General features: G+C 59.1%; 14 protein-coding genes across 14 annotated transcripts in view; 9 read left to right on the top strand and 5 right to left on the bottom strand.

Moving 5' to 3' along the window:
* Window positions 1-48: 48 nt before the first annotated feature.
* GGTG_02382 (hypothetical protein) lies at window positions 49-258 on the top strand (the record flags this gene model as incomplete). The annotated part of the gene is made up of 1 exon (XM_009220154.1): window positions 49-258. One exon carries the CDS (start codon window positions 49-51, stop codon window positions 256-258), a length of 210 nt encoding a protein of 69 aa, XP_009218418.1.
* Window positions 259-1,542: 1,284 nt separating this feature from the next.
* Window positions 1,543-2,719, top strand: GGTG_02381 (hypothetical protein; the record flags this gene model as incomplete). Its single annotated transcript, XM_009220153.1, has 3 exons — window positions 1,543-1,731; window positions 2,030-2,202; window positions 2,337-2,719. 3 exons carry the CDS (start codon window positions 1,543-1,545, stop codon window positions 2,512-2,514), a joined length of 540 nt encoding a protein of 179 aa, XP_009218417.1. The 3' UTR covers window positions 2,515-2,719.
* Window positions 2,697-3,752, top strand: GGTG_02380 (hypothetical protein; the record flags this gene model as incomplete). Its single annotated transcript, XM_009220152.1, has 1 exon — window positions 2,697-3,752. The coding sequence occupies exon 1, from the start codon at window positions 3,378-3,380 to the stop codon at window positions 3,750-3,752; it is 375 nt and encodes a 124-aa protein (XP_009218416.1). The 5' UTR covers window positions 2,697-3,377.
* A 484-nt stretch (window positions 3,753-4,236) lies between these two features.
* GGTG_02379 (hypothetical protein) lies at window positions 4,237-6,810 on the bottom strand (the record flags this gene model as incomplete). The annotated part of the gene is made up of 5 exons (XM_009220151.1): window positions 4,237-4,621; window positions 5,012-5,082; window positions 5,156-5,697; window positions 5,906-6,165; window positions 6,259-6,810. The coding sequence occupies 5 exons, from the start codon at window positions 6,808-6,810 to the stop codon at window positions 4,406-4,408; spliced, it is 1,641 nt and encodes a 546-aa protein (XP_009218415.1). The 3' UTR covers window positions 4,237-4,405.
* A 970-nt stretch (window positions 6,811-7,780) lies between these two features.
* On the bottom strand, window positions 7,781-8,490 carry GGTG_02378 (hypothetical protein). Its single transcript, XM_009220150.1, has 2 exons — window positions 8,196-8,490; window positions 7,781-8,078 (listed from the first exon to the last, which is right to left on the bottom strand). The coding sequence occupies exons 1-2, from the start codon at window positions 8,301-8,303 to the stop codon at window positions 7,941-7,943; spliced, it is 246 nt and encodes an 81-aa protein (XP_009218414.1). The 5' UTR covers window positions 8,304-8,490; the 3' UTR covers window positions 7,781-7,940.
* Window positions 8,491-9,361: 871 nt separating this feature from the next.
* On the bottom strand, window positions 9,362-10,769 carry GGTG_02377 (hypothetical protein; the record flags this gene model as incomplete). Its single annotated transcript, XM_009220149.1, has 2 exons — window positions 9,362-10,364; window positions 10,441-10,769. The coding sequence occupies 2 exons, from the start codon at window positions 10,767-10,769 to the stop codon at window positions 9,362-9,364; spliced, it is 1,332 nt and encodes a 443-aa protein (XP_009218413.1).
* An 866-nt stretch (window positions 10,770-11,635) lies between these two features.
* Window positions 11,636-13,284, top strand: GGTG_02376 (hypothetical protein). The gene is made up of 4 exons (XM_009220148.1): window positions 11,636-12,249; window positions 12,332-12,455; window positions 12,563-12,624; window positions 12,692-13,284. The coding sequence occupies exons 1-4, from the start codon at window positions 11,861-11,863 to the stop codon at window positions 12,840-12,842; spliced, it is 726 nt and encodes a 241-aa protein (XP_009218412.1). The 5' UTR covers window positions 11,636-11,860; the 3' UTR covers window positions 12,843-13,284.
* A 587-nt stretch (window positions 13,285-13,871) lies between these two features.
* GGTG_02375 (hypothetical protein) lies at window positions 13,872-14,725 on the top strand. The gene is made up of 2 exons (XM_009220147.1): window positions 13,872-14,362; window positions 14,470-14,725. Exons 1-2 carry the CDS (start codon window positions 13,961-13,963, stop codon window positions 14,521-14,523), a joined length of 456 nt encoding a protein of 151 aa, XP_009218411.1. The 5' UTR covers window positions 13,872-13,960; the 3' UTR covers window positions 14,524-14,725.
* A 207-nt stretch (window positions 14,726-14,932) lies between these two features.
* On the top strand, window positions 14,933-16,471 carry GGTG_02374 (glucose and ribitol dehydrogenase). Its single transcript, XM_009220146.1, has 3 exons — window positions 14,933-15,270; window positions 15,341-15,460; window positions 15,549-16,471. Exons 1-3 carry the CDS (start codon window positions 15,050-15,052, stop codon window positions 16,249-16,251), a joined length of 1,044 nt encoding a protein of 347 aa, XP_009218410.1. The 5' UTR covers window positions 14,933-15,049; the 3' UTR covers window positions 16,252-16,471.
* Window positions 16,472-16,475: 4 nt separating this feature from the next.
* Window positions 16,476-19,005, top strand: GGTG_02373 (hypothetical protein). The gene is made up of 5 exons (XM_009220145.1): window positions 16,476-17,194; window positions 17,265-17,734; window positions 17,845-18,380; window positions 18,457-18,575; window positions 18,638-19,005. The coding sequence occupies exons 1-5, from the start codon at window positions 16,854-16,856 to the stop codon at window positions 18,828-18,830; spliced, it is 1,659 nt and encodes a 552-aa protein (XP_009218409.1). The 5' UTR covers window positions 16,476-16,853; the 3' UTR covers window positions 18,831-19,005.
* A 55-nt stretch (window positions 19,006-19,060) lies between these two features.
* On the bottom strand, window positions 19,061-20,362 carry GGTG_02372 (hypothetical protein; the record flags this gene model as incomplete). The annotated part of the gene is made up of 2 exons (XM_009220144.1): window positions 19,061-20,072; window positions 20,160-20,362. 2 exons carry the CDS (start codon window positions 20,360-20,362, stop codon window positions 19,061-19,063), a joined length of 1,215 nt encoding a protein of 404 aa, XP_009218408.1.
* A 1,504-nt stretch (window positions 20,363-21,866) lies between these two features.
* On the top strand, window positions 21,867-23,686 carry GGTG_02371 (hypothetical protein). The gene is made up of 8 exons (XM_009220143.1): window positions 21,867-22,126; window positions 22,204-22,291; window positions 22,356-22,488; window positions 22,572-22,807; window positions 22,878-22,902; window positions 22,970-23,271; window positions 23,378-23,504; window positions 23,576-23,686. Exons 1-8 carry the CDS (start codon window positions 21,889-21,891, stop codon window positions 23,618-23,620), a joined length of 1,194 nt encoding a protein of 397 aa, XP_009218407.1. The 5' UTR covers window positions 21,867-21,888; the 3' UTR covers window positions 23,621-23,686.
* Window positions 23,687-24,363: 677 nt separating this feature from the next.
* Window positions 24,364-26,408, top strand: GGTG_02370 (hypothetical protein). Its single transcript, XM_009220142.1, has 2 exons — window positions 24,364-25,012; window positions 25,108-26,408. The coding sequence occupies exons 1-2, from the start codon at window positions 24,532-24,534 to the stop codon at window positions 26,001-26,003; spliced, it is 1,377 nt and encodes a 458-aa protein (XP_009218406.1). The 5' UTR covers window positions 24,364-24,531; the 3' UTR covers window positions 26,004-26,408.
* The window catches only part of GGTG_02369 (hypothetical protein), a gene marked incomplete at both ends in the record, with an annotated part of 2,153 nt that continues 1,604 nt past the window's right edge, over window positions 26,359-26,907 (bottom strand). Inside the window, 2 exons of the mRNA XM_009220141.1 lie at window positions 26,359-26,600; window positions 26,675-26,862. Of these exons, the coding sequence (XP_009218405.1) occupies window positions 26,359-26,600; window positions 26,675-26,862 (430 nt within the window). The remainder of the gene's footprint in view (window positions 26,601-26,674; window positions 26,863-26,907) is intronic.

The raw sequence follows: 26,907 nt of genomic DNA, 5'->3' as shown, positions 1-26,907 counted from the left end.
ATGATCGTGATACTGGTAGAATAATGGACTCCATCGACAACAAGGGCAATGATCGTCATCAGTGTGGTTGCCGCCCAAAACAACCTCCTCTGGCTCGCGAGCGCAGTAACCATCTACAAGACTTGGCACGACGCCCATCCATGTCCAGAGGGAGACAGCCGCGCCAAGAAAGTCAATGACATCGTCCACGCTTCGCTGTACAACTGTGGCACTCTATTCCGACGTCGAGGCCGACCAGTCAGAGACCTGGGGCCATGAATTCCCACTTGGAACCTTGGCAGGAGGAGGTCTCGCGCCCGGCCGAGTGGCGGCTGCGGGCGACGCACGATGACGATCTCTACCGAACGAGGCAGGCAAGAGATATTGCCGAGGGCCGCTCATGACTGCCTGTGAGTGCGGAGGCGGCGGACGGGAGCGATGACGGCGGCACGCACTGGCCGGCTTGTCGTGGGCGTGCGTGTGGCTCCGCCGGGACACAGGCTTCCGCCTCGTGGCGGCTCCATCGAGGTCAAGCAAGGGCAGGGCAGGGGAGTCTGTCTGCCTTCGGTCCGAGAAAATGATTGGGCAGCCGAGAATGGCTACGTAAAAAGAAGGGGAAAATAAAGTGGCTAAGAATAGGATCCTTGCCCCGGACACGGCTCGACGCCGATCACACTTTGCTCGTCGCCTTGGGCCATATTGACGAAAGGCACGACAGCCGGGCATGATTTTGACAGGACCTTCCAGGCTTCCAGACCCAGCAAGACCCGCCCGCTGCGAAGTACCAGGCTAGGCACGCTAGGGGAGAAAAATAACCATCACTCGCTTCCCTAGGCTGCGGGTACTGCCGCTGTCAGGGCTGGACTCGGGCCCGGCCCTGGCCAAGGACGAGCGACGTGAGCCAGCAGCGGGCCGTTGAGCGGTGGCTGACCCCAAGCCCCAGGCTTGTCTGCGAAACGCGGCCTTCGACGCACAAACGATGACTACTAGAACCCTCGGCGCCCTGGGGCATCTATTTGGCCGAGTAGATGAACCTGCATATGAGGCAGGTAGGTCTGCAGCCTGTGTAGGCGCCCTCCTGGGGTGCTCATTGGCCCTCCCTGCCACCTATGATCTCCCGCTGCCAGCCCTGATGGCTGTGACCTTCCCCGCTGGTAATTTGGCTGGCCCTCCGCCCTCCCACTCCTCCAGGTTCCCTGCATGCAAGACCTCTGCTTTTTGTTCTCCCCTGGTCCTCGAGGAGGGTAGGTTGTATATGGACCACTCGGCGGCGGCCAGTGTCCCACACTTGCCGTTCAGTGGGGACCCCTGCAAGACGACGTGGCCAGCGGCCCGGTTAAGTCCCCGACGTCCAAACCCCACCCCCCTGGGCTAGACCTCTGTAGATGTCGATCCTTCCCAGGACGGGGAGTGGGTGCCCTCATCTAAGGCTGCGAGCTATCGAGGGGGGCTCACTTGCGGTCTGGAATGAATTGCTGATTTTTCCCCCGCAAACCTGCGTCCATCCCAGCTCGCTTCGCCCATCCCTGGCCCGCGCCCTCCTTTAACGACTAGATCGATCGCATGTCCTACTCGGACGGAGAATCCCTTGCCGGCACTGCACACGACAGCGTACCAGTGCTAGCCACCTGCTTCTCGAGTGCTTTTCCCCCGGTCACTCCACCGACAGCCGATGTGTCTAGCCACAACCGTCGCCGATCCTCGCCCCCGACGCATCTGGTCTTTGTCATGGTAAATGCCGCCGACATGGCCGTATTTTCGTCCAATAGCAAGGTTACCTAGACCACTACCGGGGCGGGCGCCGAAAGCAAGCCTGAATCGCCTGGACCAGAGTATTATCTCCCACAGAATCCATCCTTTGCCTCCGCCGTGCCCTTTCCGGCCCTCCTTCGGGAAAAGCAGACCACACCACCACACACGTCGCCAGCCGCACCGGAAAATTAGGAATACGGGCAGGCACGTAATATTGACTGTGCGTTTCCCGTGTTTTGCCCAATATCAGCCATAGACATCCGCCTCGGCGATTTGGACGACGTCATGGCCAATGTAGGTGCCCGACGGAACCAGGCAGACGGGACACCCTCCGGAGACCGAAGAAGAAGCCCACGCTGGCTCCTGGAAGCCGCTTCCCGGCAGGCAAGATACTCTAGCGTGCCGTGACCATCGCACTCCACATTCGGCTACAGTGGCAGAAGAACACGGAGATGACGCCGGCGTGGTCTCGTGTCGAGGGCCTCTCGACATCTAGGGCAGCAGTACATGCACCTGAGGGTATCCCGCAATGGCTCCTGGTTTGTCTCCCATTATGGAATGGCTCTGCGCATGTGTTGGGCAGTGCTGCACTGCAACGCAAACAGCCCAACCCTCGCAGCGTCCCATACAGTGTTGGGGGCCATCTCAGCCGTTCTCATCTTCCCCATCTTCGATCCAGTGGCTGGTCGGGTGTCGCTGGTCAGCCGCCTTATCCGCGCCGCCACCCTCGGCTCCATGCGGGCGCCCAAGCGAGAGATGGGGGAGGCGAGACTGGACCGGTGAGATCCAACTGGCCCCCTCCTCGGGTTCCTCGGGCTCCACCTAAAGCACTGGCTGAGAAGACCGGGCGTTGATTTCGCCTCCCGTCTCGCGCGGCCCCATCGCCATGTTTTTGGCCAGGCTAATAATTAGTGCTGCCGCCTGTTCCTTCCCGAGATAGATAAAGATCGTCATCGGACGTCGACCTGGCAGAATATTTCTCCTGCATGCATCTTCTCTCCCCTGGGGGCGGCCGCCGAAACCTGTTCTTGGTCAGGGACAACCATATCTTGGCCGATCACTGCCGCTTCAGGACTACCAGACGGAGACCATCCACTCACACAATATCACCCGAAAGCGCCAAGACCGAAGCCTTGGAAGAGATATTGAGGACTTTGGAACACCTCGGGCAGGCTTTCAAGGCGCCTCGGGCAGCCCCCTGACGTGGCACCACTGAAGGTCACCAGAGGGCCAGGGAGCCGTTGCCCAGTTGGAGTGGAGGTAATGAGGAACTGAGGGGACGCCAGGCTTGTGGGCATCATTTCCGAATAAAGAAGCCACCTCGTCATCACTCGGCGCGCTCAGGCGAAGCACGGCCGTTCTTTTGCTCGTTACAAAGTGTGGGAGGGCTTTTTGATGGAGCAACACAGTCACCACTTCCCGGCAGGCACTTGGAGATGTAAAGAGGGATGGATGGGATCATGCGTTCCTAACTAGTGCCTCCCAGAACCAAAGATCGCCGCTAGACATCAAGTGGCAGGCACGGAAGCTGCCTTCCTACACGTGATGATGGCCTTCTTTGACTCTTCACCCGCCACGGCCCGTTTGCATTCGTCCGGACAATGGAGATCACTTCCATTGTTAGCCTGTTCACATAACGCTTCCTGATGCTTGTACGGACAAAAGGGACGTTGCGATTAGTGCAAGAAATTACACATCTGATACTGATTCCTTGTTTCTCACCTCACACTCGCGTCAACACGATGCTCTTAGTCATGATATCAACTACTTTGTATGTGTGGTGCGTCTGCATTTTCTGGGACTTGGGGAGAAAAAAGAAAAACAAAAAAGGAAGAAAAAAGTCGTCTTTGAAAACAGTAAAAGGAACTTCGCAGTCCAAGCGACGGGATCGTAGCTGTGGTTTGATAGCAGCAGCGGATACATGCCTCGATCTGCTGATGTATCGGAAGTCGTCAGAATCCTCAACCCTGATTGGTGGAGCATTCTCGCTTCTTCCGATAGGGCAGGGGGACTTCGCCTAATCCGCGGCTGGATGATGACGAATCGGCTCACGCCGCCAAAATGCAACTAACAAGCATGGCGCTAAAAATAGTAGCCAACGGGGCAGCTGAATACCCCCCCAGCTCCCTTTGTTCCCGGCCGGCATGCACTGCAGGGCCCAGGACCAAACATGCCACTGCAGATTTGATTGCCTAAACGAACCGGCTGTCCTTGCCTTTTAGGGTGTCGGTCGGAAGGTTAAAACGAAATAAAGTCTGTTGAACGGGGCGGGCCCTGCAAGCTCCCGCGGGCCAACTCCTTTGCACTGCTCGTCCAGGGGGAGGACTCCGGCACCTCTCCACGACTGGAGCGAGATGGGATGACACGTAAATAGTACAGGGGCGAGGAATGGCAGGAAGTCGAGGCAAGGAAATAAACAGTAAAATAAACGTACGATGAGGCTCTTCAGTGGCTGCCGCCTGACCGCTGATGCTCATCCATTGTGTGGGTGCACAGCATCGGGGGGTGGATTGTGTGTGTGGTGGGTGGCGGCAAACTGATTGGAACGGGGCGAAAGAGCAGACAAGAAAAATCAAGGAAGGTTGAGATTAGGCAGGAAGACGCGCGCGAGTGGCTGCAGCTCATGCCCACCTTGTCAGTCGCCGTGGCTGCTATGCGGTGGTACGTGCCACAGTCATGTTGCTGCGACTCCGGCTCCCCGTTGCCAGCCCAACCTCTCGGGTGGGCATGTATTTGTGTGGGCGTTATGAATACTCGCCTGCTCTGTGCGACCGCCGGGCGATCTCGGGCAGTTACGGTCCTCCGAGGGGGCGGCAGCAGGACGGGCTGGGCCAATGCTTTCGGCGAGGGCCTGAAGCCTGCCTGGAGGCTGAGGCGTCTTCCGCGTGTTCTGTTATCGTGGCGCAGCACTCGGGTTTGGGGGTTCTAGCGGTCGACGGGGCTAGCTCGGGGCCTGACCAGACGCAGTCACGGGCTGCGGTGGTGAAGTTGCAGCATGCTGCTTCCTCGCCGTAGTTGGTGAGGCGTTTCCTACACATCAGGCATCCAGACCTGGTACGCAGTCAGGCCTTGGATGAGGTCGAGGAATTGTTTTGTCCATTGAGGTTCGTATGGTAGGTGCGGTGGAGGGCGTGACATCATTGGTTGGATTGATTGAGAAAACCATGGGTCCAAAGACGGGCTGCGAAATCTGTTCCATCTTTCTCATTCTCCAGGACGCCGCTGCTGCTGCCCCTCAACTCTTCATCAGATCCGCTAATACCGCCGCGATCGCTAGTACCGTCTCATCTTGGTATCGCTTCCTATCTAACTGCAGCGCGATGGGCGCTTTAGCAAAGGTTTCGGGCACGTCTAATGGCATCAACGCTGATTAGCTCTAGCACACACACTCAAATCAGACGAGGCGATCGATCGGTATACATACACTTGCGCTGCTCGGCTTCGTCGTGTGCCGACCGCGGCTTGTACGCGGCATCCACCACGTCCACGGCCGGGTCGACGCTGACGCCCGTCTGGAACGTGACGGACGGGTAGTCGAGGATATTCCACATCGCCGTGTACATGATGTGCTGGCCCGTGCCGCACACGGCCGCGGCGCCGACGTATGCCGGGCACAAGATCGCGTCGACGCCGCGCTCGCGCATGAGCCTGTAGTGGGCGTCCCTGTACCCGTCGCGCCGGAGGTTGAGCGCCCAGGTTTCGGCCAGCGACAGGGGCTTGGCCGGCGCCGTCTCGAGCGTCCACCTGGTTATCGCTGGGATGGGCTCGCCGCCCTCGGCCAGCAGGTCCCGCTGCGTGGCCGCGGCGTCGGGGAAGTACAGATCCTTGAGGATGTCGAGGCAACGCTCGTGCTCGTGCGGCTCCCAGTCGACCATGTCGAAGCCGGCGGCTTTGGCGGCCGCCACCGCCTTCTTCAGCGCGCGCGTCACCGGCGGGTGGGGGGTGGGCGATGTTGTGCAGCAACCGCTGTTGTCATTAGCACTGCGTTCATGCCAACCGGGGAGCGGGGTATGTGCCGTCATCACCAACCCATCGTGACCCTGGACGGCACCACGGGTTCGGCTTTTCTCCACGGGATCGGTGGGCACGCCGTCTCCAGCTCCCACGGCTCCTGCTCGAGGATGGTCCACTCGAACAGCTCGAGGTCGTGCACGCTGTTGGCAAGCGGCGACACGACGCAGCGGATGCTCTCCTGGCCAGCCCCGGGAGCGTGATGCCGCCGTAGGGGTTGCGGAGCGACGTGGTCTTGATGCCGTACGCGCCGCAAAACGCGGCCGGTACGCGCACCGAGCCGCCGGTGTCGGTGCCCAAGCCCAGGGCGGCGCACCGCAGCCCCAGGGACGCGCCCTCGGCCCCGCTCGAGCCGCCGGGCGTCAGGTCGCGGTTGTGCGGGTTGACCGTCTCTCCGTATATCGGGTTGGCGCAGTCGATCATCTGGTTGTTGTTGCGCGAGGTGCGTTGGGAAACTCGATTCGGAACCGTCTGTTACTACATCCAAACAGAATGGTGGTCTGCCATGACACTCACCATGACCGTCTGCGGAATGTTGGTCCGGACGTGGATAACTGCGCCGGCATTCCTGGCGAGCGTGATGATCAGCGCGTCCTCCTCCATGACGTTGTCGGCCAACGCCACGTAGCTCGAGTGGACGATGCGCCCCTTGAGCGCGATGTGCTCCTTGACCGAGACGGGCAGGCCGTGCAGCGGGCCCTTGAGCCTGCCCGTGGCCGCAAAGTGCGCGTCGAGCTCCCGGGCCGCCCGCAGCGCGTCCTCGACCAGGAACTCGGTGGCCAAGTTGACGAGCTGGTGCGCGACGTGGGCGCGCTTGAGGAAGGCCGTCGTCGTCTCGACCGCGCTCAGGCGCCCGGCGGCCATCTCGGCCACCAGGCCGCGACCGTCCCTCGCCGTGATCTCGAGCTCGCGCGCCGACAGCGCGCCGCAGGACTCGATGAAGCCGAGGACGTTGCGCTGGGTCGGCGGCGGCAGCCGGTCCTGGTTCAGGGACCGCGCGAGGATGCCCCTGCACCTGGCTGACTTTTCCTCCCACGCCCACGACCGCCCTGTGGCCGCAGAACCCATCTTGTTGATTCGGGGCAAAGCGCACGTGTGGCGGGCTCAAATTGTTGTCTGGCAGCCAAGTCAAGTTGATGGTGAGCTGTGACAAGAAATAAAGGGGCGAGGACAAGCCGCCGAGACCTCGGGCAAGGGCCTCTGGGTTCTTGCTCCTTTTATAATCCATATTCTTTGGTGACTGCTCAAGAGCGGTCGGTGGGGTCTCTGCCTGATATCACCTCACCACGACGGTATCCTCGGGCCTCGCCAATTAGAATCGCTGGGGTTGGGGATTTCTGTATGGCATAGCATCCCAAGATGCTACCGTGTATGTTCCCACTCGCGTGGCCTTGCTACATGCGCCGGATCCGGCTTCCGCTAGCCTAGCAAGGGCCAGCCATTGGCTGGCCATAGAGGGGTCGAGGGTAGTAGCCGGGGTTTCCCCGCGTTATCAGGCCCCTCAGCCTTGGCGGAGCACATCTCATGGCGGATCCGGCAGGGGGGATTCGCTCCGTAGATGGCGACGGCACTGCGGGGGTGGGGGCGCCGGACCTGCCGAGCGAGGTTGGCAAGGTGGCAGGCCACGCAAATTTTGGCCTTGTCGACATACAAGACTGCTTTCCTATGTGTGGTCGTTGTATGTCTTGATGAGCGGGAGTCGCAGCGGAATTACGCTATCGAAAGGACATTGTGACAACACCCTTGATGAAAGGTCCCGCTCTTCCATGCTCCTTTTTCTGACGAGCGGACTGGCCGTCATCAGCTCGGGGGTCGGAGCGCGCCTGGGACATATCCCGCCGACTCCTCGCATCCGTCTCCATCTCGGCGGCCACGGCCTAGCAATCAAGGCCCTCATTAATGACACGGGCCACATGTTCCTCAGGCTTGGTGGGAGATGTTTGTTTGGCAGAGCATCGCCCAGGGAATTATTGCAAGCGACACGTGTACCAATAATAACATGGTACACTGATATTTTGAGGAAATGAAACCTTGCGAGCTGGACGAAACAGAAGGCTTTCGAGCCTGGGAATTATATAGAATGGATAAAGGGCTTAGCTAATTAAGTATACAATCTCTTTTGCTACAGTCGGGCCCTCATGTGCAGCTACAGAAAAGTTGGGCAAAGGTCCCCGCGTTGGCACCACCGGGGACCGCTTTTACTTCTTTAGATGCAGCGCCTCCTTGATTGTGTCCATCTTGGACTTTTGTTGGCCGCCGCCCTCGCCTTGGGTTCCGAGGCCCTTGCCGGCGTCGGAGTTGGCCTCGCCGCGGTCGAGCTGGGCATCGGGGTGGAGCTGCCAGAAAAGGGAGACCTTTGTCAGCAAGCCGCGCGGGCGCATGCGGTCTGGTCCTTACTGTCCATCCAGTCTGGCATTTGAATCCCTGCCCCTGGCCTCCGCCGACTTACTTACCTTGTGCTCCTGGGCCTCGGTCGTCTCGATGAAGTCGTGGGCGTTGTCGACGGCCTTGTCGGTGACGCCAGACGGGTCGTGCGGCTTGGGCAAGTGTTGCTTGGTCATGTTGGTCGGTAGGTATTGGGTGTTCGCAGAGCTTGGAATGGTCCGAAGGTGGTGGTTTGCTTGTGCTGTCCTGTGCCTATCACTGTGTGAGAGTTTTGGCCTGAGTACGATGAGGAAGAGAGCACATGCGTCGAGGTGAAGCAGGAGAGGGGCGGCAGCCCTCGATTATAACTCTCGGGAAGGCCAGTGCATGCAACCTTTCCGCGCTTCCCTGTCCGATCAATGCGTCCCGTCGTCTCCTCATTCCCTTCGCTCGAGGGATGATGGTGGGCAGACGTCAGAGATGCGACGGATCTCCTGACCCTTTGTCCCCCCTCCTCGCATTTGGAGCGAAAGGGGATAGCGCCCAACCTTGACGCGGAGCGGATCGGCAGAGGTGCAACCTTGCTCGTCACACCACATCGCGGGGTTCACAGTGTGGCGTGCGCCGGCAGCTCTTTGGATGGCGCTTGCGGGTGCCGAGGAAAGGATGTGCGCCCAAAAGCTTCCACAAACGCGAACTCTGTCAAACTTCATGCGACCACTCCAAACTGGGGAATGGAGCGTTTCCTATACCTAGGACGACCATTTGAGCGGCGTTGCATCCTTGCGCATGCCTGGTGGGATCAGGGCTGGGAAGTTGATATTCAGTGCGGGGTTCGTACTGGCGCACTAGTTTGAGGCTTGGGGAGCACGGAGTGGTCTCGCCTTGCGCTCGTTAGTGGCCAACCAAAGTGAATGAGCTTCCAGCGTCGAAACCGCCGATGGAGACCTTTGTTCTCACACGTCTGTACTTCACGTCATCACCCCTGGCGAAGCAGGCAGGCAGTAGAGGCTGCCCAGGAGGTGCTCGCTCCATCTGCTGGTTTAATACTTTGTGCTCATGCGTTTCCTATGCTCAGTGTTAGGCTAATAGTCCAGCCGACGTCAAATCACCTCCAGTTTGCGTGCTAGCAAGGCAAGCGGTAGTAGCGACAGATCGAGCTGATGAGCGACGATGCCAAGGCGTAGCCGAGTTTGCCATCCTGCAGTCCCAAAGCCCTCCTTCTATGGAGCATACAAGACCTTCACCCGCCAACTCAATGCGAGCAAGAGACTGCGGATGGATCGTCGCTGTTCCCCTCATCGTGCACGGCGCCCTGCAGGTCGTCCTCGCGAACCCCAATCGCCCCGCTGTAGGGATAGATCCCGGGCCCGTCATAGCGCCTCCGAGTGCATTTGACCGTCCATGTATACATACGAGCCCCAAGGCCCCTCATTTGCCGATCTACGATCTTCTGTTTGTCTTTCCATTCAAGAGTACTACAATCCGCAAACTTGCAGCCGCGAGGACAGCAGACGCTGTGTATAAAGGACCCGCGCCATGTTATTTTCTCGATCGGGTTCCCGTCTGCGGATAGGTAGTGGTAGCCGCCGTTGGTTTTGGGGTTGAGCGGCAGCTGCCAGACACGAGCAGCCCACTCCACAATGGTACCCATCTCTTCCCTGTGGTGCTGGTCGATGTCGAAGTCGATAATAAGCGTCCTTAGCTCCGGAAGGTTAACGAACTTGCGACCCCAGGGCCCCTGGAGCTCGGCATCGCTCTCCAGAAGCTCAAATCCCAGACCCGGCGGCATCCAAGCAGGGCGCCCGGCCGGCAGCCCATCGCCGCCTCGCTTCAGCGCCCGCTCCAGTGTGAAATCTTTGGAGATCCGCATGGCCGCCTCCATGCCGCTTTGCGCGCCGAAAGGGTTGATCACCATCTTCTCCGGGACGAAGCAGCCGTCCATCCCAGACTTGGGAATGGTGATGCGGAGATGATGAAGTCTCAAAAACGGGGGCGGGTGGCGGTGACCGAGCAGGTAGTCGTCGCTCGGAAAGCCCGGATGGCCAAAAATGCGCGCGCTGCGGAATCTCTGCTCCCACTCGACCTTTTCTCGCGACCACGAATCCAAGGGCCTGCTAGCAATACCCGGGGGGTACCAACGTTCCGGATCATATGGCACCTTAGAACCAGGAATGCTGCTCCCCTCGAGGTTGAACGGATGCCACGGCCCCGTCCACCACCACCAGCAGCGCTCGATTTGGAAGCATAACGCGCGCCTCGAGAAAGGCGCGGCGGCACGACGCGAGTAGATTGATGGAGAGGACAGGGCGCCCACGCCACCCGGTCCGGCACCACGACAGCTCGTCATCCCCAAAGAAAGTCATGTTAGCCATCTGTGGCATTTCGTCGAGGTTGTCGAGAAGGTCTGAATCCACATTGTCGTCGTGGCCGGTCTGTTCACGGAAGTCATGATCCCAGTAAGTGTCCATGTAGAACGCACGTCCGTCTATAGTTTCTTTGACGTAGCCGTTTTCCCTCCCGTAAATGACAGTAGTGGGCGCCAAGGCATAGCGAAAGATTTCGAGGCGGATCTCGGCCGGGATTGTGCCGTCAAAGAGGGGAGAGCCGGCTTGGGCATCGACCTCCCAAAAATCAGCTAGCAAGTCGATGGGTTGCTGCATTTGCGCTGCTGTTGAGGTCGGAGACTAGAGCTGAGGAATCTCGCGGGGCGGCGGGTTTGTGGGCTGGGTTTGATGCAACGTTGAGAATCGATGGGCGCGAAAAAAAAAATCGAATGCATTAGTTCCTGGCGTGGGCACTTACTGGGCGACCAAGGGTGCACAGTTAAGGCGGTGCGCTAGGTGAGGATCCACAAATGTGCTGCCGCCACCGATGTATGCCTATCGGGCAGCATCAATGTGCTCTAGTCCGGCGCTTACAGCCTCGCCGCATCTGTCGGGGGCTAAGACGAACTAAATGGATGTTAGCTGTTAGGGCATGCGTTGAGCAAGAATGTGGTACCACAGTAGACAGCCTAGTCAAACCTGTGCCTCACAAACGCATTCAAGTTGCATTGCGCATTTCACAGCCACTGGAACTCACATCGCAAGCGGAGCAGATGGCGGCACTACAGCACTCAATAGCGCCAACATCAGAGCTGCGCCCCGAGCTACAGATAGCGTCTTGCGCCCTTTTTTAGAGAAAGAAACCAACACGCGAAGGCTGGCAGTCTTGCTTACTAGGAACGACACGCGTGGGCCTCCTGTGCCTCTCAAGCTGTGGTTGGAGCTCAACAGCTTCTCGGCGACACCATGCCGGGTTGGTGTCAACACACTACATGGGCAGGTTCTTGATTCTACACCCTCTTGTGGTATTTTAGTAGATATTATAGCAACCGCTTGGACTGCCTCCTCTTGTCCCCTTTTGCGATGTCTGTTCTTACACACAGATATTTGAGCTCCAACCCGATCTTGTCAGCCAAACGGCAATACCCCCCTGAAAACTTCCCTCCTCTTCACCCTACTACTTTCACCCTCCTGGCCAAGATGGCAAAACGTCATCGCCTCCTTTTGTTCTCTTATCACTCCTCACGATCGTCGCTCAATGCCTTCCTATCGCTAGCCCAAACGATCGGTACTCGGTCTCGCGCCTTCTTGCCCGCGGCACCAAGAGCCCGAAATTCAAGGTCTGCGGCGTATTCCCCACCCCATCCTTCACATACCCCAGCTCCAGCGAACTTGGGGTCACAGTCAGGGCATATGGACCAAGGGCCATGCGCCTGGCTGGACACACCCAATTTGGCAGGATCGATACTAGGAGTGTTGTACATGGTCAGGGACTCACCAAGTACTTCGCTACCGAGCACATCCTGGAGTACCAGGCAATGTTCTCCAGTCGTGGCTTCTGGGGGATAGTTCTAACCATGCCTGACCCAACAAACCGTCGTCTCAAGTTTGCGAAGAAGACGATCTTGATGAACGGCAACAAGAAAGAGTTCAAGAAAATGGTGATAGACGAGTATGGACCGGGTTTAGACGAGATGACGGTCGATGGGATCAAAGGCCGCCCCATGCAAATCCTTTCCTACGGCTACCCTAACAGCAAGTACCACCGCAGCGGCCTTGTGTTGCTGGACCAGCCTACAAATGGACTCAAGGAAACGTAAGTACACTTTTACAGCCCACTGGCTCCGCCCATACTTGCTCACCCTTTCGCCACGATATCGCTCACAACATTTTCTTAGGATAATGTCACCAGGGAAGAAGGCACCGAGGACAGATGAGACTATAAATCGATACATAAACAACCCGAATATCGCAGCGAAGGCGTTTTTCGTTCTTAAACACATGATGTTCGCCATGGAATATGTAAGTCACCCCCGCCAACCAGTGCCACAAGCCATTGCAATTGTCAAGCTCGCTCCGCGGTGGTACTGGCATTATGTGCTCGTTTTTAACCTTGTTTTAACTTTTAGATGACTACTGAGGACATTTATCGGGAGTACATCAAACAAGTTTTGAGAGAAGCAAAGTATATGTAAGTTTTAAACCTCTGCTTCATTAATGACCACTTACGTATTAACGCAAGCTAACTTTCTTCTAAGGCAGATATCGAAGACATCCTGCCAAGGAGCAAGGGGCGCGCCACCGGCACCGAAGGAGTCAAGCGTGGACGATATTGATTCAAAGCTCAAAAATATGAACATTGACAACACGCCAAGCAAGCCACCGCCAGCCGCAATCCCGATCGACTAAAAGCAATCCTTCGGCACTGCAGAGTTGGAGGAATTTTCTGACGTACTCAGGAAATATCTCACTTCCAAATGGATAGTCGGCCGATGCGAGACGTGGATGGGAACAAGCAAGCCTTATGGCTGGACGCCACCGTACAAGGGTGGTTCTGGCGGCGACGGCCCTGGAGGTGGTGGAGGGGGCGGTGCCACGGATATGCCTAGCCAGCCCAACCTCAAGGGCGACAAGGGTGGCAGCAGCGGAAGCACAGGGGGCGGCGGTAAGGGCGGCGGCAAGGGCGATGGAAAAGGCCAGAGCGCCCGAGGAAGTCCCAATCCTCCGCCGACTAACCGTCCCGCGGACAGCGCCAGAAGCAAGAAGAACAAGAGCAATGACGGAAGCAGCGGGAAGCCGTGAGTGGGTTGGCATCACCGGACGGTTGTCTAGCCGGGTTGAGTTGGGAGCGGACTTTTTGTTTGCGTTTCCAGGCGTTTTGGCGTTTTCTTTGCTTGTCTCTTTTTTTTTTTTGGCTAGGCACAGGGTATGGCATGGTTGGGGATCGTTTTGGAATGTATATGGTTAAAGGATAGCAAAATGATTAGAAGAAAACATTCACTTCTCCATTTCTCCCGCGTTTCCGGTTCCCCAGTGCAAAGCTAACTAATTATTTCGACACCGCTTGCATGTTTTGATTATTTACTAACAACTTGAGCAGCCGCGGGTTATGACCCGCCGAGCTGTAGAGAGGTGAGCTTTACTTACGCGCACCTGTCTTTCGCTTCTGGCATACTGTGAGTGTTTACACCAGCCAGCCTCGACGCCAGAAAGATGGTGTGGTAATGTTGCAGTTGGCCGTTTAAACCAGCGTGGCTGCTTGCCTCTGCCAAACCGCTGCGGTTCCTTCTCAGCGGTAAGATGAGCTCTGCTGACACAAAAGCCTCATGCATGCCACGATGTTACCCAGATGCTTCAAGCGCCGAACCAGGGAGCCAGCATATTTATATGGTCCATTTTCACACTCCCAATGCCCCTTTTCACGTTTTTTGCTGTCTGTGCTGTCTCATCAGAAAATACGTGGGCCGCGCTACCCTTTGCAACAAACGAAAGGCATAATAAATAGGGAAAAGGAAAGGAAAAGCACGATGGTCAACATCACGGGCATCTGGAACCTCGTCTCGTTCAACATTTACGTCAACGGCACCTCGGTCCGGCAGCCCAACGGACCGAACCCGCTAGGCAAGGCGGTCATCATGCCCCAGTACATCAGCTTCCACATCACGACGCCCGAGTCCGCAGTGCCGCTGCCCAACGAGACGCGGTGGCGCAACGGGGCGGACCACGACATTGCCGAGATCGCGCGGCCCTTTGTCTCGTACTGCGGTCGCTGGACCGCCGCGTACCTGGGCGAGCAGCTGCAGCTGACCACGGCCATCGACGTGTCGCTGGACCCGTCGTGGAAACAGCGCCCGCAGCGGAGGAACGTCAGCTTCGTGGAAGAGAACGGCAGGACGTACATGCTGCTGATGCCTGTGAGCAGCTTGGCGGTGAGTTTTCAGCCCTGCCCAGCGGCCCCGATCGGCGGGGAACGAGTACATCGTTGATGGGGATGCTGCTGCTGACAAGCTGGCTTGCCACGGCAATCATGGAATAGCCAACTAATCCCGGAGAAGTATCCGTGCTGAAATGGGAAAAGGAGATCAGCTAGCCATGCGCCTAGAAGCATGAGGATGGCTAGGACTTTGCACATCTGCATTCATGGCCGAGGGAAAAGGTCAGACCAAGATCAGAATGCGATCATCAAGCAATGGCTAGTTTGCTGTTTTGTGGTGGGGTAGATAGAGAGAGACAGGGCAAGCAGCCAAGCCTGGGTACACCAAGGCATCAATTCCAACAGAATACCTCCTGTGCTCCTGTCCCATTTTGTTCCTTAGGTTGGCCATCGCGGACGAGAAAACAGGGGCTCAGTGCCTCTCGTTTGCTAAGCAGGCCGCCTTAATCTGAGCGTTTTATCATTCTGACGCGGGTGCGACCGCGTCGATTGTGGAAGGGTGGGGATCAGACTCGTAAGACGTCATGGATCTCGAGGCCACGCCGATTTGTGCTCCAGCGCGCAACGGGAGGAAGGCGCGACCACGCAAAAATGACATCACGTTGGTTCCCCTTGAGTCCAATCAGTGTTCTGCGAGGGAGAAGAAGGTCCGGTTCCGTTTGCACCTTCCAAAGAGTACAAAATGTGGCTCAAATCTGCTTCTCTGTCTGTTCTTCGAGGTCCAACATCTGCAGCAAGACTGTATCAGGCATCGAACCTGCTGAAGCACCGAACCGCCACTGCGCTCTCGACAGCAGCGAGGTCCCTATCGACAAGCCTAGTAGCGAGAAAAATGTCGGCCAAGGGCGGAAAAGATGGCACCTTCCAGCCCGTCAAGGAGTCTCAGGCCCAGAATCTGCCAGGGTATTTTGTTGGCGCCAGCAGGCGACTGTCCTCGCCATTATGGATCTATCAGCTGACGCCAACGAGACAGGCTCGAGAAGGACATGAAGCCCACCAGCGAGCCCACAAAGCTCGAGGGCAAAAACGAGTTCCAAGAGTATCGCGCGGCCAACAAGCTGAGTGGCGTCAAGGCCTTCATCACGGGCGGAGAGTAAGCACCCAACTGGTCCACCGGGGGCTGTGTCGCAGCTCTTGTATCTGAGCCAGCCTGGGCAGCTAACATGGCACGGCACTCCCAGCTCTGGAATTGGTCGGTCGACGGCCGTCTTGTTTGCGCGCGAGGGCGCCGACGTCACCATAGTGTACCTGCCCGAGGAGGAGGAGGACGCACGCGAGACTAAGAGGCTGGTCGAGAAGGAGGACCGCCAGTGCCTCCTGTTCGCGGGCAACCTGATGGACAACTCGACGTGCCAGAAGGCGGTGCAGGCGCACGTGGACAAGTTCGGCAAAATCCACGTGCTGGTCAACAACGCGTCCAAGCAGGTCATGTGCGACAAGATCGAGGAGATTGACCTGGACGACGTCCAGAGCACGTTCCAGAGCAACATCATCCAGATGTTCGCCATCACCAAGTTCGCGGTGCCGCACATGGAGAAGGGCGGCTCCATCATCAACACGACGTCGACGGTGGCGTTCCGCGGCACGGGGTCCATGGTGGACTACGCGGCGACAAAGGGCGCCATCGCGTCCTTCACGTACGCGCTGTCCAAGCAGCTCATGCCACGCGGCATCCGGGTCAACGCGGTCGCGCCGGGCCCCGTGCACACGCCGCTGCAGCCGGCGTCGAGGCCGGCCGAGCAGATGGAGGGCTTCGGCAAGCAGTCGGGCCTCGGCCGCGTCGGGCAGCCGAGCGAGATCGCGCCGAGCTTTGTGTTCCTGGCGTCCAAGGACGCGACGCTGTACCACGGGCAGATCCTGCACGCATATCCCCTGGGCGACTAGGTAAACAGCTTGGATGGGAATTGGGATAGGCCGAGGGTGATGGAAAGGGATTGAGAAGGTTGAGGAACCCTTGGCCCATTCTAGATGGCCAGAATCAATAATATCTGCTCTTCACAATGAAGCCCACATGGAGGTGTGCTGGTGGGGACAGCGGGTGGGGCCGGAAATGCGGCCAACTGGACCTCGGTTGGTTTCCGGCAGTTGGATTTCTCCTTTGATGGACCCTGCCTCCTCCTCCTCTCCTCCTCCTGCAAACCCCTCGTCAGCAAATGCTGACAAACAGCCACCGCCTCCATAGTCGCGACAAGGATGGCGTTCGGCAGCTACAGCGACGGTGCGTGATCAGGACCAGAACGGGCTCTGGTTGGGCGCGTGGCTCGGCCTCGACAGCTGCATGTAGACCCCCATCTTCCAAGTCAATAGTCGGCCTACCCCGCATGCGTTCCCCCGTGGCCTTCCTTTGCGCCTTGAGCGGCCCCAGAGTGCGGCCCCAGCTCCCCTGAGGATGCATGCCGACGTTGCATCCCCGAAAGTGGATAGCAGTTACGGTCAAGTAGGGCTTTTTATTGCGTGATAACCCGTTGGTCGGCCACAAAAAGGCCATGGGAACGCTGCTCTCTTCCGGTCTCGGTGCTGTGCCGCTTGCTGCCTTTCATCCTTGTTTCCCTCGACTGTCCACGATAGAGCCTGGTAGATTGTGGTTCGACGGGAGAGGAAAACGTGCGCAGAGAGGCCGAGTCACCAGGTGGCCCAGAAAGCAGCTCCGACAGCCTGTCATGAAGGCGGAGGAATCTCCCCAGGCAGCCGAGGCCGACCGAGCCTCAGCCAAAGATGCGGCTCTCGACAAGACCGGTAACGAGCACGGGGAATTTGACCCGGCCGTCGACAAGAGGCTGGACCGCAAATTCGATTTGCACATTCTCCCATTCTTGTTCGGCATCTGGTGAGTTCCCCCTTCTAGCTCCCCTAAAAAGGAGCCAGCCACCTAAACAGCAACACGCACCTCCGCCCAGGCTCTTCTCCTTCATCGACCGCAGCAACATCGGCAACGCCAAGATCGATGGCCTGGCCACGGACCTGGGCATCGAGACGGGCACGGGCTTCAACGTCGCGCTGCTCGTCTTCTACGCGCCCTACATCGCCGTCGACGTGCCCAGCAACTGGGTCATCAAGCGCGTCCGGGCCGGCGTCTACCTGCCGGCCCTCATCACCGCCTGGGGCGTCGTGTGCACCTGCACCGGCTTCGTCAAGACCTTCCCGGCCCTCGTCGCCTGCCGCGTCCTGCTCGGTCTGTTCGAGGGCGGCATCCTCGGCGGCGTCATCGTCTACCTGGCCATGTTCTACCGCCGCCACCAGATGGTGCTGCGCTGCGGCCTCTTCTACTCGGCCGCCCCGCTGTCGGGCGCCTTTGGTGGCCTGCTGGCCTCGGGGCTCGGCCGCATCTCGTATGGCGGCTACAACCGCTGGCCGTGGATCTTTTTCAGTACGTTGGCGTGGCCGTGCTATTTGGCGTCCTATTAGGCAGGCAGGCAGGCGGGCAGGCAGACACGCAGGCAGGCAACTGACAAGCCCTTCCCCACCCCATCCTTCTAGTTGAGGGCGCCATGACGGTCGTCTTTGGCCTCCTCTGCTTCCTCTTCATGCCAAACACGCCGGCCGAGTCGCGCTTCCTGACCGAGGAGGAGCGCGACCACGCGCTGCGCCGCATGCGCATGGACGCCAGCGGCTCCAGCACCGTCGACGTCGACGACGAGAAGTTCAACTGGCACTGGGTCCGGATGGCCCTCCTGGCGCCCCAGACCTACCTGCTGTCGCTCCTGTGGTTCTTCCTGCTCGTGCCCCTCTACAGCTTCTCGCTGTTCCTCCCGTCCATCATCTCGGGCATGGGCTACCAGGCCACGCACGCGCAGCTGCTCACCGCCCCGCCCAACGTCGCGGGCTTCGTGTCAGTCATCGTCTGCTCGTACCTGTCCGACAGGGCAAAGGTCCGCGGCCCCTTCATCGCGGCCGGATCCCTGCTGGGCATCTTTGGCTACGTCATGCTTCTGGTCTCGGACAAGAACCCGGTCAAGTACGCCGGGACCTTTTTTATCGGGCTGGGCGTCTTTCAGTGCTCCGCCCTCATGATGGTGAGATTCCACACATTAACCATGGCCATGTCAGGCGCATCCTGCCGCTGGCCACACTGCTAACAAGAACCTCCAGGGCTGGGCGTCCAACAACCTAGCGCCGCATTATGTGAGGGCCACGGGTGTGGGCGTCATCATCTCGCTGGCCAACTGCTCTGCCTTTATCGGCACCTTTGTCTACCTCGCCCGGGACATGTGAGCTGGCCACCTGACCCGTTCCTTATTCTTCTGGGGACTACAGCTAACAGTTTGCGCAGGCCCCACTACCGCCTTGGCCACTCGGTCAGCCTGGGCGCCCTCGTCCTCACCTTCATACTCGCCATCATCACCATGGGCTATCTCCGCTGGGAGAACAAAAAGAGGGAGAATGGGGACAGGAACGACCGGCTCCTGCAGCCTGACGCGCATCGCCTGGGCCACCGGCACCCCAGCTTTAGGTACACTCTATAATGAGAGAGGTACGGGAGCCATTCGCTCGGGTCGGGTATTCCCTATCCATCCTCGAATGGCTGATGGGTAGCAGTTACAACTTCAATATGCTCTGTCTGCAAATATCTTGAGTAAATCCACTGTGCTCTGTTGACAAGTTCTTGTAGAACAGCCTCTGCACCTTGTCAGATCCTCCATATATCCCTTCCCTATTCTTGAAAGTCAAGCCTTCCCCCACCGTTGAAAACCAATCAACTCCGCACAAGGCCAACCTCCCGCTCAAAGCCCTGCGCAAGGGGAGCGTCGTAGACAGGGGGCCGGTCGACGTCGCGTCTCTGGTCCTTCGGGACAGCGGCGGTACGGACGAAGCCGGCGGCAAGCGGCGAGTCGTACACGGTCGGCCGATCCACATCACGCTTCTCGACGGCCTCGGGAGCGGTCCGGACGAACCCTGCCCCAAGCGGGGGGTCGAAGACGGGCGGGCGGTCGACATCGCGCTTCTCGGCAATCTCGGCAGCCCTGACGAAGCCGGGCGCGAGGGGTGCATCAATGACGGGCGCGCGATCGACGTCGCGTCTGTCCTTGGCCGCGCCGCTAACCCCCTCGGTCCGGACAAAGCCGGGAGCGAGAGGCGCATCGGGCACGGGAGGGCGGTCGACGTCGCGCCTCGCCATCCTGAGCCGCGCCGCCGCCGCCGCCGCCGTCCGGACAAATCCGTCGGCGAGCGGGGAGTCGGGCACTAGCGGTCTGTCAACGTCCCGTCTTTCCACCTCTGGCTTCTCCGCCACCGCCGCCGCTCGCACAAATCCAGGCGCAAGCGGAGCGTCCGGCACGGGCGGCCTATCAACGTCGCGCTTCTTGGCACCCTCGACGCTCCGCGCAAACCCCGGGTCCAGTGGCACGTCGTACAAGGGCGGGCGGTCCACGTCGCGCCTCACCTCCTCCGCCGGGGAGAGCCGCGCGGCGGCCGTGGGCGCCGGGGCGCGCGCCAGCAGCTGCCCGGTCGCGGGGCTCCGCCTGCGCCGGCCGGGGAGGATGATCCAGGTGGTGCCGTCGATGACGGTGTAGCTCTGCCGGGCCGTCGTCGTGGGCTTGGGCGTCAGGAAGCTGTAGAAGGTCGTCACCAGCACCGGGTCCGGGATGACGGTGAAGATGGTCGTGACCCTCTCGGTGATGATGGGCGTGTCGGGCACGCCCGGCTGCGGCTGCGGCTGCGGCTGAGGCTGCGGCTGCTCGGGTGGCTGGCATTGCGAGTACCAGGGGCTGGTGGATGATGTGGACGGCTGGTCAGAGTGGTTGCATCTTGGGGGTGGATACTTCAAGGGAGTTCAGGGGCCGGTGAGACATTACTTTCCAACGAAGCAGGTGGTGCCTGGCGGGCATCGCGTAATGCCAGTGTAGGTCTGGCCGCCACCTACAGACGTCTTGGTCAGCTCAAGTTCCCCAACAGCCGGACTCGGGGCTTTCTCACATTGACCCCATGTGGACTGCCACTGGGCCGACACCGCTGAGCCTAGCACGGCCAGGGCTTGGAGGTGCGTGGCCACACGCATCCTGTCGGTATCGAGATGGCGCTTAATGTTACAGGTTCTGGGTTCGGCGATGACGACGAGGCAACCGCGAGACGAGAGAAAGAGGTAAGTGGATATGGGAGCAAGAAATGTGCAAGGGATCTAGATATAGCCAGTTGCAGAGAGGCGGACCGACCTGGATCGCAGTCCAGACCAGGGGTTCGACGCATGGCAGGGTAGGACGGATCGGAGTTCGGCTGCAGACAATAGCGCTGAATTGTCTGGGCCATGTGTCAATCTTTGTAAGTGGTCCCAACACTATACTCGCCAATATCGAGCCGCCTGTCTATTGGTGGCTGGTAAATTGGATCGCCTCGTCTTCCAAGTACTTATCGCCCGTGATGCGGTCCGATCGAGACACGCAGCCTGGTATCAAGGCGGCGGGGCTTGGATTGCGGCTAGACGCGCATTGTATAGGATGTAAAAATAGAAGCTGTCATCGATTCTCTGGTGCGGCTATGACGCAAGCGAGCCGGCAAATTGAAGGCACCCAACCGAACGGTACAAACTGCAAGGTTCAATCTGATTTATATTGGCTGGACGGCATGTCTCGCTAGCATTGGCTCGGCCACCACGCGCTGCTGCTGCATGTAACGCTTCCAGTCCGAACCATATTCTTCCGCCCCGTTTTTCAATCACGACGCCTTGCCGAGAACCGGTTCCGGCCTGGACAGCCATGCAAGTGCTTTGGGTTATCTGAACGGGCAAATCAGGCTATATCCAGAGCTGAAGTCCGTCTCGCGGGTACCTGAGATCAAGCGATCCGCAAGTATTCCCAGCAGGCACCCTGCAACTCAGGTTGCGAGCACGTGGTCAGGTATCGGCGCCTCCCAGATGACCCGCCAGGACTCCATTACTGACACATGCATCTAGGAGCCGGCCGGACTCGCGAATTGCTTCAAAAAGAACGACCACCGATCCCGGAGCGTTGCTGGGCGCTTGGTAAACAGACCAGGATCCGCTTCTCAGTACTAAGCATAAGTCAGACCCATGTTTCTCAAAAGTATCCTCTCGCCCCGAACCAAAGTCCCCACGGGAACAAGCTGGGCGAGACGAACCCCACGGCGGCCCCGTGCAAGATGCCACCTTCTGATTAGGATGGCGATTTCCGGGGTATGCCTAGCCGAGAAGTTGGCCATGACAGGGGCAGGTTTGCTTAGCCCATCTCCGCTGCGACATGACGCCGCCGCCAAAACAAAGTTGCAGCCCCGTCAACGCCGACCCGAACTGGTGGGCAGGGTTGTCGTCGTCGCCGCCCAAATTACTCGTGTCAACCGATCACGGACTGGTGGACCCTCGTGAGGGTTTATTTCCCATGTCCAAGGCGGTATAAAATCACGGGCGGCCGGCGTGGGCGATGCTCTGATGGAGGGCTTCTCTCGTCATCCCACGCCGCTGCAGTCACTCCTTTTCCTGCCGTTTGCTCGCCAGGACAGTCGCCAGGCCCCTGCGTGTATACCAGTCCTTGCCCAGCTGCTGAAGTGCCGAAGCACAGCCGACCTGTCACGATGAAGACGTCACTCGCCGCGCTCGCCTCCCTGGCGGCCGCCGTCCTGGCCGAGAGCCCGTTCCTCAACGAGCCCGACACGGGCCTCGAGGACTACCTCTTCAGCACCAACTACACCAGGGGCGCCCAGCCGCTGCTCAAGGACATGCGCGGCCTGCCCGACTTTGAATGGGCCGCGCGCCAGACCCTGACCAACCAGAAGTACGCCTTTTACAGGGTCGCCGCGGCCGGCGAGTGGAGTGAGTCTGCGATTCCGGGGGTGGGCAGTGCAATATTGTCGTGGCTGTGTTTTACTGACGCAGGAGCTCTACCGCAGGCTACCGGAACAATCTCGATGTCTGGGGCAAGGTCAAGTTCCGGCCCCGGCAGCTAACCGACGTCACCCGCGTGAACGAGACGCTTCCGTGAGTTAGCCCATCGGACGGCCCGTCCAGACCGAGTGCATCGCTTACAGCTATGGCTTGATAGGACCACCATCCTCGGCTACAACTTCAGCGCCCCGTTCTTCATCGCGCCCGCCACGCGCGGCGCGTACGGGGACCCTGACCGGGCCGAGCTCAACTTTGTCGACGCCTCGGCCAACGAGAACATTCTCTACGTGGTAAGAAGGCACCCTTTCCCCTTCCTCTCAAGCTCCCGGGAAGAAGCACTCCCGGCCCGCTGACGCATTTCCCTCCCCGCCAGTCGGCCATGTACGCGTCCAAGTCCATCGAGGAGATCGGCGCGGCCAAGCACCGCGACGGCACCCTGAACGGGCCCCAGGCCACGTTCCAGCAGATCTACACCAACGCCAACCTGTCCGTGACCTGGGACCTGATCCGCCGGGCCGAGGCGGCCGGCGCAAAGGCCATCGTGTGGACCATCGACGCGCCCGGCGACTCGACCCGGCACCGCGCTGCGCGATACGACACGACCAACGCGTATGTTTTCCCCTTGTGCCCATCTAGGTATTCAAAATCCAGCAAGCTGACCAGATTTTGCTTTCCGAAGCAACTCGGTGTCCTCTGCCCTGACCGTAAGCTACACACTCTCTCCCCTCGCCCGACCCTTTTACCCCCCAGCTAACAGACCCTGGCGCGCAGTGGGACATTTACGAGGAAATGAAGCAGCACACGAGCCTCCCCATCGTGCTCAAGGGCATCACGACGGTCGAGGACGCGCTCGAGGCGGTCGCGCGCGGCGTCAAGGCCATCTACCTGTCCAACCACGGCGGCCGGCAACTTGAGTACTCGCCGTCGCCGCTCGAGATTGCCTACGAGATCCGCCGCAACGCGCCCCAGGTCTTTAACCAGGTCGAGGTCCTGGCCGACAGCGGCGTCCGCTACGGCAGCGACGTGATCAAGCTGCTCGCGCTCGGCGTCAAGGCCGTGGGTCTGGGACGGCCGTATTGTTTTTTTTTTTTTTTTTTTTTTTGATATATTTTCTCTCCTATGCGCCTGCCCTGGCCTGCTGATGTGGTCTGATACTAACTACATTGTTTGCCTTTACAGTTTCATGTTTGCAAACTGCTACAAGCTCTCGGGTGTCACCAAGGCCATCCAGATCCTCAAGACCGAGATTGCGCACGACGCTGCCCAGGCGGGCATTGCCGATATCAAGCACATCAACCCCAAGGCTGTGAGTTTCCCTGAGGATTTGTTGCGCGCCGAGCATTGGGCTTGCGATGCTAACTATTATGCGTGCCACAGATCAACACTCGCGCCCTCGAGGCCGACGTGTACTTGATGCAATAGGGATATGGTGGCTACTGCTGGTTGGATAGCACAAAACCTGCAAATTAATAAACGGATCATTCCTCATTGAATTGGCCATCTGTAGCATCGAAAGTGGTCTTCGGCCAGTCAGGGCTAGCGGCTGCCCCAATTTAAGGCATGCCAACCCTGCGTACCTGTTTGCAAACAAACACAAACGACCAGAACAAAGTCTACAGAGATTCTAGGTGCCAGAGTTGATCAAATTCATGCGGGCTGCCTGCAGCTAGGCGGTGCGGGAGGCCCTCCAGTCGATGCAGGAGGCCCTCCAGTCGGCGTGGATGGCTGGCCGGCCCGCCAACTTTCCCAGTACTGGCCCACTTCCTACCGGGGAGGACCGAAAGCATGGGGTAGCGCGGGGAGCCCCTGGCCAGCACAAGTACACGCACCTCCCGCCCTAGTCAGGCAGTTGTGGTCCAGGTATAGGTTGAAGCGAGGGCGTTGGCTGAGCCAGTTTGATGCGGCTTCCAAATATCAACTGACTTGTTTGCGTATCAGGATGTGCATAAGTGAGAGGCGGGTGGGAGACGAGTGGCGCTCGATAAGATGCCTGTGAGCCATTGACACATGGCGTGCCGATATAATGCACGCTAATATTGCCTCTTGATGCCGACTGGTTGGGGAGCAAGGTTCCGGCGGGGAAAGCTGCAGCTCCGCGGATAAGACCTTGTAGTTCCGGCAAGGTGCGAGACACAGGCGACTCTCGTCTTATCGGATGAGCTCCCGCTGGTGCTGAGCAGTCAAAGGGAGACGGTGTGGGGGCTAGCTACAAACGAATGGGACACCACGAGACAAGTATCAGTGACCGCCTGCTCTCTCAGGCGCCGAGGACGCGATTTATGTGAAACTGGACGCATTGCAATGGCCGAAGTTTGCAGAGCCACAGAAAGCGTATGGTGCCTTGGTATTTAAAGACAGGTTCCCACCCCACATGGATCTCTGAGCAGACTTTACGGCCATCCCCAGCCAAGGCATCACCTGCACCCTCCTTGTTTGCCTGTGGCGCAATAACGGTACATCTTGCCCGCTGCCTTATTTACGTCCACTTGTCCAGTCAGAAATCACCGACAATGACCCTCGTGCCCAGATCCAGCTCGTCCTCGGCTCGGTACTCGGGCCGGAAGCGCCAGCGAATGCGCGCAAAGCCCACAGCTCAACCCCCCTCCCCTTCCTTCTCAGAAAAGCCTTCCAAGGTCGACAAGTCGCAGGGTGCTGATGCATCCGAAGCGGAAGACGAGGAGTTGGATGTGGTCTGGCAAGCAGTCAGGCGGGAGTGCGGTTCGACCGAGTCCATCATCCTCGCGGTGGTCACTTCGGAGAAGACGAAGCCCGTGTCTCAAATGATCAGGCAGAAGCAAGCGAACGGAGAGATTAGTCCGTTACCCTCAGCTTATACCTCCAACCCAACTACTTATCCGAGGTCACAGCATGAATGACAGCGACTGACTTGACTTGACATTTTTCCTCAGAGGCCAAAGTTGTCGTCACCACTCCTGAAAGCCTCCAGAATGTCATCACCTCGACCCTCACCAAGTCCTACAACAAGCTATTCCTACTCGCCGCGCCCGCCGTCGACACCATCACATACAAGGTCTCGAGCGTGGTCTCGAGCGTCCACGTGGCGCCCTGCCAGCCCACGACGCGCGGGGACGTGCTCCGCATCGGGTCCCGCTCCACGTACTGCGGGGAGAGGGCCTACGCCTGGCACATGCGGAGCGAGAAGCTGAGCCGCTACAAGATCGAACACGCCGAGGGCTGCTTCTTCGAACTCAGCGACGACCTCGACGAGGCCGTGAGGTTGGTCGACATGCCGGGCTCGGCGCCCGACCTGACCGACGCGGAGCTGGCCGACATCAAGAGCATGCTTGTGGAGTTGCACCACAACAACGACAACGCGGCATCGCCGACGGCCGCGGACACACCGGTGAGCACGCCTCCTTCGTCTACCCCGACCCCAGGCCGGAGATGGTGGGACGAGTGGAAGCGCGTGGTCGTGGCCTGCGTGTGCGGCGCGGCGGGCGCGGTGAGCGCGGCGGGCGCCTTTATCTGGTTCAGCGCCGGGGGCGTCTTCCTCAAGGGCCCCATGGGCTTCGAGGTCGCGGTCCGGTGGCTGAGCATGGGCGGCGCCGTCGGAGGTTGTGCGGTTGCGGCCGGGGTCGGCCTGGCGGCGGGCGGCATGGTGTACTTTGTCCCCTGGGAGAAGGTCTTGGCTGGTCTCAAGCGGCTGCTGCGTCGCGTCTGGGAGACCATCAAGGGAGCGGTGAGCTGGGTGCGCCGGAAGATCGAGGAGATGATGTGCGCCGCCCGGTCCGCCGCTGTGCGTGTTGTTCCTTCCGCACGCACGAGAAGGATGAAGACTGGCTAAAGACGCCGTGAAGAACTAGGGCAGCGGTGACTTTGAGCTTTACTTACTGGCTAGGTGTTTCTATCTTGCTTTTACGAATTTCGTCTGCCCCATTGTAATGATGATGAAGATATAACAGAAATGAGTGGTGTCACGCGTCGCGTTGGACCGCCGAAACTCAATGGCACCTCTCTCTAAAATTACAGAATATCGTAGGCTAATACGCATAGTGTCCAAGAGCGCCGGCGGGGAATAGTAAAATACGATACCCTTAGTTATACTAAACTACCTAATCTATCTACTGAGTAAAAGGACGAGACAAGCACTACATAAAGTGTGAAAAGGCAAGAAAACGATAAAGCAATGCGAAAGCCACCTATTCTGCTGACGGCGCAGTAATGACGCCAAACTGCCCACCAGGCTGCACCGATTCGAAGGCTCTGGTGGTCAAAGAGGCCGCATTGGCGTCTTTGGTGATCTGTTTGGGTTGTTTAATTGTGTTTTCGGTGCCCAGGCCGGTGCGGTAGCCTTCCGAATACCCCCAGGCGTGGACTTGACCGTTGGCGGTGATGGCGAATGTACAGTCCGTTCCAGCCCCGACGCGCACCGCTTTGATGCCTAGAATTCTCCGTGTTAGCGGGGAGCATGTCCGCCGAGGATCAAGAAATGCGACGGGAAAAAAAAAGACTTACCAGGCACCACACTCGGCACCCTGACGCTCCTCACGCCCCCCTTCTCGTCCACCTCGACGTCCCCATCCGGCAGCGCCGCCGCGTCCATGCCCGCCTGGCCGTCCTCGCACCTCCCCCAGAACAGCACGCTGCCGTCGCGCGCGCACGCGACGCTGTGGTGGCTCCCGCCGGCCACGTGCACGGCCGAGCTCGCGTCGTCACCCCCGCCCAGCCGCGGCACCGCCCGCGGCGTC

Source organism: Gaeumannomyces tritici (genome assembly GCF_000145635.1).
Source record: "Gaeumannomyces tritici R3-111a-1 unplaced genomic scaffold supercont2.1, whole genome shotgun sequence".
Classification (NCBI taxonomy): domain Eukaryota; kingdom Fungi; phylum Ascomycota; class Sordariomycetes; order Magnaporthales; family Magnaporthaceae; genus Gaeumannomyces; species Gaeumannomyces tritici.
The sequence above is the reverse complement of the archived record's forward strand: the minus strand, read 5'-3'. Positions and strand labels throughout refer to the sequence as shown.